The sequence below is a fragment of the Thamnophis sirtalis genome, unplaced genomic scaffold (genome assembly GCF_051295495.1).
Source record: "Thamnophis sirtalis isolate CommonGarterSnake01/CBP01778 unplaced genomic scaffold, rThaSir2_p1.2 scaffold_1, whole genome shotgun sequence".
NCBI lineage: Eukaryota > Metazoa > Chordata > Lepidosauria > Squamata > Natricidae > Thamnophis > Thamnophis sirtalis.
The window spans coordinates 15,258,851-15,274,314 of NW_028261381.1; the positions used below are offsets into that span (position 1 = coordinate 15,258,851).

At 37.9% G+C, this 15,464-nt stretch overlaps 1 protein-coding gene across 3 annotated transcripts in view; it reads left to right on the plus strand.

Annotated features, from left to right (window-relative positions):
- LOC106539490 (calcitonin gene-related peptide type 1 receptor-like) overlaps nt 1-15,464 on the plus strand; it is an 87,241-nt gene that overhangs the window by 40,775 nt on the left and 31,002 nt on the right. For all 3 annotated transcript variants that reach the window (XM_087708051.1, XM_087708056.1, XM_087708062.1), the window contains exons 2-3: nt 9,311-9,393; nt 13,355-13,517. In XM_087708051.1, coding sequence (XP_087564177.1) covers nt 9,343-9,393; nt 13,355-13,517 — 214 coding nt within the window. In that variant the 5' untranslated portion in view covers nt 9,311-9,342. The remainder of the gene's footprint in view (nt 1-9,310; nt 9,394-13,354; nt 13,518-15,464) is intronic.

A 15,464-nucleotide genomic window follows, 5' to 3' on the forward strand; every position in this document is an offset into this window, starting at 1 on the left:
GAAGATATTCTTTCCCGCAATGACCTTTTGGAGAAAGCTGATTAAAGGTTGTGTTATTCCATGCCGCCTCTCCCAGAGATGGAGGGAGAGTCTGAGTTAGAGCAGGGTTGCTATTTTTTATTAGTGACTCCAATCCATGTGGGTAATTTATGAGGACACAGCATTAATTTCATTACTTACAAGCCAGCGATTGTGTTTTGAGTACAACTAAGATAAATGCAACATGATCCTATTTAATCATTTCTCCCCACTTAGGCTTGTATGACAATCAAGTTGTTAATATTGCTACCTAAAGATCAAAGCATCAATGTTTTAGCTCAGTTTCTTCTGGATTCCTAATCACATTTATCCCTTTGCTCTTGCACTTGATTTTTACAGTTGCCTTACAATATCCTTTTGGTTGTGACAGATTCTTCGCTTTTGCAGATCGTGGCATGGGTTCATATTCGTGCAAGCATGCCCATCTCTGTGCATATGTATATTTCAGTTGATTTAGAATTGCTTGAGATTTTACAGTTTTTGGCATTAAAATTATTTTTATTAAACAATCAATCTAACTTCTCTTAATGGGAAAGCAGAGGTGGTATTCAGCAGGTTCTGACCAGTTCTGGAGAACCAGTAGTGGAAATTTTGAGTAGTTCAGAGAACCGGTTAATACCACCTCTGACTGGCCCCGCCCCCATCTATTCTCTGCCTCCCGAGTCCCAGCTGATCAGAAGGGAATGGAGATTTTGCAGTAACCGTTCCCTGCCACACCCACCAAGCCACACCCATGGTATTAAAAAATCTGAACCCCACCAATGTGGGAAAGGCATTGTAAACATTCGTAAAAACTCTGAGGTCAGTAATTGATTTCCATCTTGAATGGATGACCCTCTTGCTTTGAAATCTGTACTACAGTGACTAAGCTTCTGATGGATAGAGAGATTAACCTCTTATAATTTGATAAAGTGTCATGTCTATCTTGTTGTTTGCAAAAAAATGTTTATTGACTTCTCCAGAAATTGAATTGAATCACATTTAAAATTGGTACATTCAGTTACAAGTTCCTATAGGAACATATATCACTTTTTCTACTTTCGTAATTTTTGTGTCTTCCTGAGTCGTATTCCCCATGATTGTTTGTGTGTAATGGTTTTATTGACAAATAAATTAATCTCTCATATTATAAAGAAGATATGTGATCTGAACTTGTTGTATCCAAGTCAATGGCATCCACAATGAAAGCCACTGTCTTAAAAATGGCAGGAACATTGCAGCAATTAAAGCTTTACTCCTTCTGGAATGGTGCAGGCAACATATGCAGATGTTTGCCCAGTTGTATGCACCATTCTGAAACTAGTGACTATCGCAGTTAATCCCCCTTCAAAGGAAAGTTACTGTAAGTAACTAAACAGCACTTTTATTTTGTGTTGTATTTTCTGGATCCAGACAGTTTAATAGAATCGTAAAAACAAAATCAGTCCAGTAGAGCAAGTTATATGTTCTCTATCGTTTGCACTTTTAGACCAAGATTTATTGCATGGCTCAAAACCTATAACTATATTTTTAAAAGAAGAAGCAGAGCTGCATAAAACATGCCAAAGTATAAAGCGCCCCATGATGTTTACATATAAATTTTAATTGTGTTTTTGAAACAGAAGCTATTTTTAAACGATCTACTTTCTGTAATCAACAAAACCAGAGAGTGTTTTATTCAGTAGAATTAATGTGTTAGTTATACCGGCAGGCAGTTTTAACTACTATCCTTTAAATCTCTGAACTGTTTTAATGAGTTGATCTGATGACAATAACTTACTTTGCAAATTGACTTTATTTTTCATTCCCACAGTAATTCTGTCTAGTAAACGCACATGTGTTGCTATTAGGAAAAGTGAATATTTGGGAAATGTGCTTTTGTACTGTTTGAAATCACTCAGACATGACATGGCATTTCTTTTTTAACCAGTCTTTGTTTTAAATAGTTTGAGGGGAAAAAAGTATTTGGCACCAGGTTATGCAGGAAAGAAAGTTATTTTAACTGTCTATTGAGGACATGTTTTTAAAACAGGAAAAAACACAGCCATGAGTTGATAATAGTTCACTGGAAAGGTTAGCACAACTAAAATGGTTTTGCCTTCTTTTTTAAATGGAACACAACATCCTACACAAATTCACAGTTTAAGAGCTGTAATGTGTAACAGGATAGTTTTCTTTCTGTGAAGTTCTGGTTCTAATTTGAAATACACCTTAACTCATTTCTTATGTGTGAACTAAGACAAAGAAAAAAAAAGAAAGCCCATGTTTAGGCTAAGATGGCCCTGTTTATTTATAAAAAAAATTAAAAATACTCAGTGAGGAGAACTAGAAAAAACCAAGAACTCTTTAGAAAAGAAGACAATGTCCAGTGATTTTCACTGTATACCATTATATGCTTGAATATGTACACCAGAACATATAATCAAATATTCTTACTTGAGGGCATGTCATACAGTATTTCAGAAACTTTATTGGAGGTCTTACATTTCAGCATAAAGTTACACAATCTGAGAACCCAGAATTAAATTGAATCCTTCAAAATTGCAAGCAAATTGTACTTTCTTATGTGGCAGAAAAACAAAAAATAGTACAAATGTTTTAGTAAACTTTAATTATATTGAACTGAAAGTGATGAGAAATAATTATTTAAATGTAGTTAAGTAAATGTAATGAGGGAGGCTGTTGGATGTAACGTTTGAGAAATATGGCTAGAAACTGAGAGACTCTGAATTCTAGTTTTTCCTTAGGCATGAAGCCAGATGGGTCCTTAGGCTAATCACTCTCTTTCAGATCTAGGAAGCAGATAATGGCAAATCAGTTCCAATATCTTGCCACAAAACTGCAGACTGATCCAGGCAATCACCAGAAATAAAAAGTGACACTCACACACAGATATATTCTTATATTCTCATTCTCATTCTCATTCTCTCTCTCTCTCTCTCTCTCTCTCTCTCTCTCTCTCTCTCTCTCTCTCTCTCTCTCTCTCTCTCTCTCTCTCTCTCTCTCTCACACACACACACACACACACACACACACACACACACACACACACACACAATTTTGGTCTAGACCTTCCTACTTTTTGGAATTTGGTTCTTGCCATACTATCCAAAGACCAAGCGCTGGTGTCTGCTCTCCAATAGCTGGAAATTCTTGGTTGACTACTACAGAATGAAACTTGGAATATGGCTAACCATTATGGAGACTGGACATAATCCAAAGGTGATTCTACATCACAAGGAGTCATTAAATAACTTCAAATAGATGCAAAGACAGATGTTATTTTGAATATGGATGCATATGCTGTTAGTGAGTTGAATCTTTGGTTTTATTTTACAAACTGCAGGTTTAAAGGCTTTGAATCACACATTTGAAGTCTATTGAATCATCAAATTGCAAATTCAAATTGTATGATTCACTCACATCATAAGTTTTAATAGGAGGCTGCTGTTATAATGTCCAGCTAATCACAGTCTGCTGTTATGCCTTATTCAGATAACTCTTAGTTAAAAAGAATTCCTACTTTGGACATAGCAAACTATACTCAGAATTAAAAGCATATGTTTTGGATCCTTTGATGGCCAACCAGAGAGTAGAGAGTTGCTCTACTGTGCTGTCCATCATCTCTGCCTATGCCAGCTGTTTTACCATTGCCCTACTTGTAATACTATTTCTACAGTGCTTCCCTACTTTTAGTGCATTTCCTCATACCCTAGTATTTTGGAAGTATTCTTATCAGCTGGAGGCAGCTTTAACTTCAATGCATTATCACAGTGAACGAAGTCCACTGTAGGAATCGGTGCCAGAGAATCCATTTAGCATACTAGTAAATGATGTAAGTATAGTATTATTTTGTGAAAGATTTATTGGTTGCATGTGTAAAATGAATGCATGAATGAATGAATGAATGAATGAATACACACAAACACAGAGACACTGTTTCCCTGAAAATTTAGCATGCTCTAAAATAAACCGTCCCCCCAAAAATATTGCCACCCAGCAGCAACCATTAGGTGACCATGCTTGCCACCTCCTGCACCTCAAAAATAATAAGGCTTCCCCCAAAATAAGGTCAAGCTCTTATTTTGGGGTCAAAATAAAATAAGACCCTGTCTTATTTTTGGGGAAGCATGGTATGTGTGTGTGTATGTGTGAGTATACACACACACACATATTCACACAGACAGACAGACAGACAGACACCTTATACTCAGAATTTTATAATATGCAAATATGTAGCAGATTTATTTGCTGGCTACAAAGTCTAGACTGCTGTTGGCTGAACACTGAAGATCCCTTTTTTAAAAAAGAAAAACTCTTCTTTCCTTGTAGTTGAAACATTTGGGATATTTATTTAGTAGACATGTGGCTATCAGCTCACAAATTACAATTCTGGGTGGCTAACATAGGGTTAAAACAAAAGCAAAAACAAAAGACAGGGCCATCCATCACCATCTCAAGCAGTATGCTATTCCAAAATATGTTGCCAGATAAGATATTTAACCGAAGGGACTCCAACTATGCCCATCCCATTGGATCTGAGACAGGCTGAAACAATCAGAAATAGGCAGACATGCAAGCAAGTCAGGTTTGTGCCATGAAGTTAGTAACCAAAAACTTGAATTGCACTCAGAAACCTACTGCACCTAGCAAAATAATGGTTTTATTGTGTGCTTACTGAAGTACAAGTAAAACTATTATTCCTGGATGTTCTTCCCATCCCCCTTAGCTCTCATGAATATTTCCTCCTCCCCAGTCAGGAGTGCCATGTAACTTGTAGAGCAATTGACAATAGCAATAGCAGTAGACTTATATACCGCTTCATAGGCCTTCAGGCCTCTCTAAGCGGTTTACAGAGAGTCAGCATATTGCCCCCAACAATCTGGGTCCTCATTTTACCCACCTCGGAAGGATGGAAGGCTGAGTCAACCCTGAGCCGGTGAGATTTGAACCGCTGACCTGCTGATCTAGCAGTAGCCTGCAGTGCTGCATTTAACCACTGCGCCACCTTGGTTCTTTGGCACACCTCCACCTAAATTACTGTATTTTTCAGAGTATAAGATGCACCAGAGTATAAGACACACCAAGATTTTGAAGAGGCAAATTTAAAAAAAAAAGTTTTTGCATTCTACAGACCTCCCAAAAATGGCCTGGTTTTTTTGTCAAAAAAAATGGGCATGCATAGCCTTTAGGAGGCTTGTAGAATGCTCTGTGGGGTTGGGGAGGGGAAATGCATGGCCTGTTTTTTGTCAAAAAGGGGGCATGCATAGCCTTTAGGAGGCTTATAGAGTGCTCCTGGGGTCTGTGGGGGCAAAAACAAGCAAAAAATGCCCCATTTTTGCTCTCCACAGCTCCCAGGAGCATTCTGGAAGCCTAAAGTCTATGTAAGGCCATTTTTGCAAAGGGGGCGGGGTTTCGGGAGGCCAAAAATGTTGTATTCAGTGTATAAGACACACCCGGTTTTCACCCTCTTTTTTTGAGGGAAAAAGGTCCATCTTATACTCTGAAAATATGGTGTATTACAAACAAGAGATTTCCATAGGATAGGTGATATCTTACATTATCACCCATTGATAGCAGGGCATCATGCTATTATATCCCACATAGTTCATATCCACCTTTCAGAGTCAGAACTGAAGAGAAAGTTGAGTGGGGGGGGGTGTTTCCCCAGAGTTCTGCTATTTGCATTTTAACCATTTTGAGCACATTTAAGATTGTATTTTCAGATAGTCAGCCAACAAAAGCACAGTAGGTTCTTCAGTGAAGTGGAGAAATCTCAACAGGATCGTGAATAATGATGGGATAGGATTGTATAAGCCAGTGTGTCTCAACCTTCCCTAATGCCGCGACCCTTTAATACAGTTTCTCATGTAAACAGTTTCTCACCCCCGCCAACCATAAAATTATTTTATGTTTTCCTTATTATTATTATTTTTTAAACTATGTGTTTTCCAATGGTCAGGTGACCCATGTGAAAGGGTCGTTCAACCCCCAAAGGGGTCCTGACCCACAGGTTGAGAACCACTAGTATAGGCAGATTTTATTGAAGGAGGACAGCTGAGCTTGTGGTGGGCATCTTAAAGAGGATAATTAAAGTGCAGGGGGTTTTGTTTTATTATTTCCCTGTTTTTACTATGATTTTGTTTTATTTATTGGTTTTATTGTTGTGAGCTGCCAGTATTTCTGAGTACTCAACAAAGATCAACAAAGCAAAACAAAACTCAACCGAAGATTTATAAGGTTTCAAAGTACATTTAAATGGAATGGAGATTATGGAGTGTTTTCTAGTGCTTTGAATAACCATAGCAATTTGCTAACTTTGAAAAAAAAAAAAGCCAATTTGTATCAAAGAAATACCCAAGTTGGTTTACAATTAACTTTTTGCCCCTAAGCATCAGTCAAGCTTCTTGTCGGGATTATATAATAGGTGTGTAATTGGTTTTAGAGTAATATAAATTCATTTATTAAAAGGTCAGAGTGTTCTGATAGTTTAAGGACATTACACAGACAATAAAATTAATATTGTTGCACATTTATTGGGTAGTAAATTCTATTAAGATTAAATAATCATGCATAGGATGTTTACCAAACCATACCAAAATTACTTCATCTCTATTCTGGCATGATGTCAGTAAGAGTATCCAGGGAGTCCACTGTTTGTTTATTGACATAAATCTCATGCAGGTCATGACTGTTGGAGAAAAGAAATTTGAAGATTAATGGTATACATGAGAAAATACTCCCTGAGTCTAAACTAGGGCTGTGAAACGAGGGGCCCACAGGCCAGATTCATCCCATGCTTGCCACACACATGCCTGATTTAGCGAAGTGGGGAAACATTGCAATACGTCACATGATGCCACCGTGATGACAAGAGTTTGACACAGGGGTGATATTCACTTATTTTCCCTACCAATTCTCAAATGTGAGTGCACCAGTCCACGCATGCGCTCGGCCTTCCGTGCATGCGCTTTGATCATGTGAGCGGCTAGCACACAGGCGCACAGCTTGAAAACGTGCCTGAATAGGATGGCATAGATCCGGAGCGGGTTCCACAACTGGTTCGAGTGAACCAGTCTGAACTGGCTGAATACCACCTCTGGTTTGACACCCCTGGTCTAAACATATGTAATTTTAGTTTTCCACAGTGCATGGATATTTTTGTATTATGATTACCAATGTGACATATAAAAATGTGAGTATTGTGCTAATACAAGCACTATATTGTTGTTGGTAATATTTCTTCCTTTTTTGAGTGATCAAAGGAAAGAAGGAAGTGCCTTGATGAACCTTACTAAGCATTCTATCCTAACTGGTATCCTTTCAAGGATCAGGCAAATAGTTCTGGGATACAAATAAATGGAACACAGGAGAACAGCTCTATCATCACTGTTGTTGTTATAATTTGTTTGTATTTTTATCTTTTATCTTTGCCACCCCAAGTTCCTTTCGTACAGAGACATCTATGTAAATCTGTTTAATAAAATAAATAAATAAATTAGTTTCTCCAGTATCTAAGATAAACAAGGCAAAGGTACTTTAATGCAATTTTATATTCATTTAAAATTTTAACCATAAAAGATAGAATGTATAATGTGCTGAGTCAGATCAAGCCATTTCAAGTCTGCTGTTAAACAGAAAACATCAAAGCCACAGGTAGCAGAAGAGAGAATTCTGTTCAACTGAATGGGGAAAATCAACATTGCTGGAGATCATATTCATTATGAATGGCTGAATATGGGAAATGGTAATATTGTAGAATACTGGGGAAGAATAAATAGGAAAGGAGTATATTGACTGTAAAAACAAGCATGGGAGACTTGAATGAGAAGAAATACTGTAGGCAATAAAAAGTAGAAGAATGAATGAGGACATCATCATTTTTTGTGGTGGAGAATAACAACTTTTTATCCAATTAAATGGAGACTATTGTCACAATCACTTAATTGATAGAAACAGTCACTGTTTTTCCTTTGTTCATTGTTAATTATATTTAATTATTGTGTTAATTGTTTTTGAACTATAGGATTAATGAATGTGAACAGTATTTATTTCTCTGAAGAACAATTCCTAAGTGCAAATTTCTTCATCTATAAAAGAGCTGTCCTTATAATAGTTGCTTCTACTGTAGATAGTTGGAAGTAGAACAAAATACTAGCTAACAAAATATGAACCAATATGTTGTATTGGGTTTGGATTATTCTTGTTTCCCAGGCTTTAAGAGAATTGTGAAGGGAACCAGACATCTATTGATAGAATTTCCCTGAACTGCTTTCTTATTTCATATTGTTTATTATGAATTTTAAAAAAGAAACTCTCCCAGTGGATACATTATGCAGCAGTTCCAAAAATTGTTCTCATCTGACTCCCCCCCCCCCGCTACCCTTTCTATGTGTGCCTTCATCTTTTTTACTGGTTACAGTAATTGAAGTAAGCTTAATGTGGATACAAGCTCTTGCAAATTCCCATAGCCAACATTGGTGGGAGTGTGAGAAACAATGATCAAAACTAGAGCTGAGTTGCCATATTGGAATATTCTGACATTATTATTTTAGAGGCCATATTACAGGAGCATTGAGACCTCCCCTTTATTGGCCCATCTTTCTTATTTCCATTTTTTCCCAAGCTTCCCAAACAAAAGGAAACAACACAGACAAATTGGCCAGTCTTTTTCAGTTCATTTGTTTTCCCTGAAGGTTAAGAAAAAATGACGTGTCTTCTGCAGTTTGCTACTGTTATTTTAATTCTGGTTAATAAACACTCAAGGATACAACTCGGCCAACATCAGATACTTTTAAGTTTCACTGGCTGAAGTGGGAAAGTTAAGTGCAAACTTCAGCCCTCCCACTGAAAGCTGAATCATATGGTAATCTTATAGATGACTACTGAGCAGAGGTGGGTTGCTCCCGGTTCGTCCCGGTTCAGCTGAACCGAGAGTGGTGATTTGGCCTGGGTCACAGAACAGACAGCAACCCAGGCTGGCCACGCCCCTTGTCATATGTCACCTTGTCATACTCCTTCTAATATTGAATCGGTTCCCTGGTCTCTTGTGCCATTGTCGTCATGATTCTGCACATGCGCAGAACAATTTACAGTCAACTGCGCATGCGCGAGCATCGTGCGGCAGGCGGGCATGAAGCGAACCAGCACCAACCGGTACAGGAACCCACCCCTGCTACTGAGGGCTAAGCCAGATGACGTTCAGTGGGATATTTCGCCGGTGAATGTGTTTAGGATCATAGCCATAACACTTTAAGATGTTTATATTTTGTCTCGTTTTTTTCACCTACAGTTTTTTGCTGAATTGTAAAACTACATTTAGTGATGGAAACCAGTTGGACTGTACATCTGCTGCCTCTCTTAGCTCTGACATTGGTGAGTCTACATGCACATTTGCAGATGTTTATATAATAGTGTTTAAATATGAATGGAAATTGCTCTTCAATTTTGCTTGTTGTTAGCTAAGTAACTGGATAGATAGTTTATTGATTGATTAGTGGTGGTGCAGTGTTTAGAATGCTTTGATCCTCACCAGGCTCAAGGTCTTTCTGAGGTCAGTAAAATGCAGATTCAGATTGTTGGGGACAATAGGCTGACTCTGTAAACCACTTGAGAGGACTGTAAAGCACTGTGAAGCAGTATATAAATCTAAGTGCTATTGCTATTATGATGAAATCAAATATAAAACAAAAATAAAATGTGGGATAATTCCAGGATAAAATAGATGCAAGAAAAATACAGTAATAAAATACAGATGTGTAAAATACAAAGTGTCGACATTCAGTTATATACATTATCTCTGCAGGATAATTCGTTTGCTCAATATAATGGATCCTCAGCTACAAATCTAACGGGGTAACTGGAGAGATCCAAGATAGCAATACCAATAGCACTTAGACTTATATACTGCTTCACAGTTTTTATAGCCCTCTCTAAATGGTTGACAGAGTCATCATATTGTCCCCAATAATCTGGGTTTTCATTTTATCGACCTCAGAAGGATAGAGGCCTCAGCTTGGGAGGATCAAACTCCTGGCAGTGAGCAGTGAGTTAGCCTACAATATTGCATTCTAACCACTGTGCCACCATGGCACCCAGTGGTTATGAACAGAATATCAAACACAGCACAAATTATGTTGTATAGCACATGTCCTTATGTGTGGATAGTCTCAGTTTTGGCTTCTTGAGGAAGACTTCTGCTTGAAAGAAGTCAATTTTGAAGAACTACTTCCCTTTCTTAGGTTTAGGTTTATTCGATTTATATGCCGCCCTTCTCCCAAGGACTCAGGTCGGCGTACAATATTAAAAGAAACATATAATACAAAAGTCAAGAAGAAATTAAACAGGATATCCCAAACCCAATTAAAATTGACAATGACACATTTTTTTAAAAAAAGAATTAAAATTAAAATTAACAGTAATCAATAATTTGATTTGTTTTGTTCTTAACCTGGTACCTTCCAGATGGGATATCACTCAAAGACTTCTGGATGAGAATTGTGAGGGTTGTGGCTTTGCATATCTGTAGAATTCTAATTTAATGAGCCATAGTATAGATCAACAATACCTTTAACACTAACAAACATTGTGCTTAGAGATGTTCCTAAGAGCACATATGTAATAATATCATTCCAAGGTCCCAATTATATTACATGACATTTGACTCAACATTATGTTGTTGTTGTTGTTGTTGTGGTGGTGGTGGTGGTGGTGGTGGTGGTGGTGATGATGATGATGATGATGATGATGATGATGATGATGATGATGATGACGACGACATGCATGTTTCCACTTGCTTGTCTTGCATTCCAACAGCCCCATTTTATAGGCATCATGCTATTCTATATTTTGACCATGTTTTATTAAATAATACCCAGTTGACTGGATTTCCATGACATACTGTGCCATTAATTATATGAGTTACAAATCACAGTGGCTACTTTGACATTTCATGCCTAACTAAGAACAAATAAATCATACTATGGCTTATGATTTCTGAATTCTGCCAGTAAAACGTAGTCCTCATTTCAAAATGGCAGTTGAGATTGAAATTTCCATCATTAAGCAATGTGGTTATAAAGCATGACCATTTAGCAGTAGCACTTCCAGGAATCCCCAGTTACCATTGTTAAGCAAGAATCCTGTGGATAATTAAGTGAGGACCTCACATAATCATAACTTCTGACTTTCTGCCAGTTTCCCCGTAGACTTTGCTTTTCAGAAGCCAGCAGTAAAAATCACAATCATATGATCCCATATGCTGGACAGTCTGTGGAATTTGAATTCCCCGGGTTTTTCCTTACAACCAGTAGCAGTTTGTTTGGCTGGCAGAAGAAAAGATGGAAACAAATGCAACAGAACACTTTTGCAGGAAATAAGACATAATCCTGATGGGCACTGTCCTCAAATGAGCTGCAAGGGCGGCCAATAACTTAATAAAAGGCCGAGGGGCAGATGAGAGGCCAAAGGTAAGGCCTTATATTGATAATGACAGTTATCATAGCAAAAATGGAGGAAACAACGGTGGTCCTGGCGGATAGGTATATGTCACCTTGTCATACTCCTTCTAATATTGTCTGCAAGGAGTGCATTTTAAACCGTGGGTATTTCAAGTATTTATTAAGACGCTTCAAATCCAGAATAGCCCCTGTGGCTCGAGGCTGGTAGAATCGTCTCACTGAGCCCCTCTCCGATAGTCCCAAGGCTCCTTTGGCCACTTAGGATGGCTGTTTCCAGCCCACTCTTCTTACTGCGATTACTCACTGTCAAATTAATTTCAATAAAGAGAGATTCATTCAAATACTGGAAACACTGGATAACACAACTGTCTGGAATGGACCGAGTCGAAAACTGGGTGGAGTCACTCACAGAGATGGGTTATATAGGTGGCTAATTAATTAGTAATCAGACTCAGTCCAATCAGAGAATGGGCAGGGTTAACCCATAAGTAGATGCTATCTCCATCTCTATTGAGAACTTTTTCTTTACTTCCAGCAATCCCCAGTTACCATTGTTAATTTCTGCCTTTCTGAAACTTGTATGGCTTTTGCAAGGGGTAACAGAAAACCACTCTGAATGGCAAAATAACAATATCAGAATATTTGTGCACAGGGGATCTTAAAGCAGCAGTGGTGTCAGCAGGATGATTTGCAAATCAAGTGGAACACAGAAGTTAAAAGAACAAATTTATTACAAAAGGTTGTAATTATTAAATAGCCTACAAAAGAGTGTACATACCAATCATATAAGTACTGTAGTCCTCAACTTACAACCACAATTGGGACTGGAATGTTGGTTGTTCAGTGAAGCGGTCATTAAGCAAGATGTCACATGACTATTTCACTCAATGATTTCAGCAGTCCTGGATGCAGTCATTAAGCAGTCTTGTGGGTCAATAATTGGACAGAGTTCTGGGTAAGGAGTGTAAATGTCTTGGTGGTAGGCATCCAGACTATGCGAAGTGTGACCTTCTTACTGAGACCACTTCATGCCAATCTCCAAGCAGCTTCCTTTCTCATGATCTTTCAGAAGCTGCCTTCTCAAAATTGCACAGTTTGGAGAAAGAGGCTTTTGAAATACTGCGAAAACAGGCTCCATTCTCAGCTCTCTCTAATGCTAACAGCTGATTTGACGCAGTGGCTAAGACGCTGAGCTTGTCGATCAGCAAGGTCGGCAGTTCGGCGGTTCGAATCTCTTGTGCCTCATAACAGAGTCAGCTCCCATTACTTGTCCCTGATACTGTCAACTTAGCACTTTGAAAGCATGCAAAAATACAAGTAGAAAAATAGGAACCACTTTGCTGGGAAGGTAAGAGCATTCTGTGTGCCATTGGCATTTAGTCATGCCAGCCACATGACCACGGAGATGTCTTTGGAAGCACTGGCTCTTCGGCTTTGAAACAGAGATGAGCACCGGCCCCTAGAGTTGGGAACGACTAGCACATATGTGCGAGGGGAATCTAAGCCTTTATCTTAGCTGATTTGAGTGATTTATAAAATTAGGGTGAGGTGCCTGAAGCTCAACACCTTTTGACATGGAGATATTTTTGTTGAGAGAGAAAGAGAGGGAGGGGAGAGGGAAAGACTGGGACTGTACTTTACAAAAACATTCAGAGGAATTTTTTTCCAGGTAGTATCAAGATAATAGATTCACAAAATAATGCATATTAAAAATTGCGAACCTGTTTAATGTTCTTCTGCCCAATTACTTGGTGTGCACCTTATTACATACTACAAAATGGTTTGCATTAATTCATCCAATTCAATTAACACTCTGTACAACATTTGCAATTATTTGGGCAACTGTGACAATCTACTTTTTCTCATTATCTGTCCAGGCTTTTGTCACAGCTGTTCCAGATGAAAAAGACGGAAATTGGTCCAGTGAAATGGAAGCTAAGAACCTGCATCAAGCAATACTAGGTGTAACGAACAATAAAATCATGACAGCACAGTTTGAATGCTATCAGAAAATTATGCAAACTACTGAAGAATATGAAGGTAAACAATGTATATCAATATGTTTTGATCTTATTTTCCCAAACTAAAGCATTCCATCTGTTAATTCATGCAAATATAATTTAAAAATGCTTTTTACCTATTTACACTATGCTTTTGCATCCCCCTTGGAAATAATTTAATGCTTGAACATATAACAACTTTCCATTCTGGGTTTTTTTTCCCTCTCTAAAGGAGCAGATCTGATCTTTTAAAGTTCTTTACAGAAAGCACCTGGAACTCTTACATGTTCCAATAAATTTTTCAGCAAGGCACTCCAGGGTATTCTTATTTAGCACTGTTTAATTTAATTGAATCTCAAGTTTATTTATTTTGAATGTGATAATAAGTGCAACTATTTGGTTTGTTTGTTTATCTTTTGCATGTAACTCTGGCTTTGGGTTGTGAAAAGGAATCAAGTACATTACAGATAAATTAATGAATAGAGATGTTTGTTGAAAATTTTTTTGCTGCTGAGGTACTGTAGTTAAAAGCACACATTGATTTGATAGGCAGTGATAAATAATTGTAACTTATCTGTTATAAAAACAGGTAAGTTGAATGAAAATCTTATTCAGTGTTGTAATAAAAAGCAACTTTGCACTGCAGAATTATTATTAATGTACAATAAACCTTGAATATTTTTAAACTGTTCTCATTGGTTTAGCAAAAGAAAGAGCTTTTTAAAAATAGGGGGAAGGACTTTTTAGTAAAAATAAGGAGATTTGTGTTAAGGTTTTTTTGTTTTGCAAAATGGGCAAGAGATGGAGGTAAGTGTGTCAGGATAAACTAATGGCACCAACCATTTGTAGCATTCCTTCTCGTACTTCCTAAATTCCCAGAGAAACATCCTAAACAAACTAATTTCACAACAGCTGTTATTTAAGGCAGGCAGCAAGGGAGGCCTTAAGCAGATTGCAGAGGTGTGCAAGCAATCACAACAACAATGGGCAGCCACAGCTCTTTCTATCACCTCCCCAGAAGAAAGTTCAAAAATACCATCCGTATAAACCCTAGGGCACTGGAGAAGCAAAAGAAATGTACTGTACAGCATTTCTTCTGCAATGAATTAAAAGAAGAAGAAGAAAAGAAACATTCTGACCCCAGTTTGGTGGTTTTGAAAGCAGGGAGAATTGATTTGCTTGGGCCAGTTCAGAAGCCATCCAATCTCAGAGTAAAATTATGAATCTTCATTTAGAAATGGGATTTCCATGCAATGGATCACTGCTAGAGATCCACAAATACCTATTACCTTTTTTTAGCAATAACAATAGCAGTTAGACTTATATATCGCTTCATAGGGCTTTCAGCCCTCTCTAAGCGGTTTACAGAGTCAGCATATCGCCCTCACAATCTGGGTCCTCATTTCACCCACCTCGGAAGGATGGAAGGCTGAGTCAACCTTGAGCCGGTGAGATTAGAACCGCTGAACTGCAGATAACAGTCATCTGAAGTGGCCTGCAGTACTGCACCCTAACCACTGCGCCACCTGGGCTCTTTTTTGACAGAATTGGAAGAAATGTATGGGATGGATGGATATATAGTATAGTAATAGTAATAGTATAGTATAGTATAGCCTTTATTGTCATTGTACTAAATAAATACAACAAAATTGGTTATGTATGTATGTATGTGTGTATTTATTTATTTGCTTCTCTGTTTGTGTGTGTGTTTATTTTTTCATGCTATGTTTATAAATAACTCAAGGCTGCTAACACATCTAATACTTCTTCCTCCTCCTATTTTCCCCATAACAACAACCCCATGAAATGAGTTAGGCTGAGAGACTTGGACTGGAACAATGTCACCCAGCTGGTTTTTCATGCAATCTCTGGTAACCAGATAGAATCTGCCAGAGTTCAGACAAAAATATTTAGAAGCTTCCCTCCCCACTCTCAGGATTAGACTTGGGTGTGAGTTTCCAATAAAAGTGATAGATGTCCCAGTGAT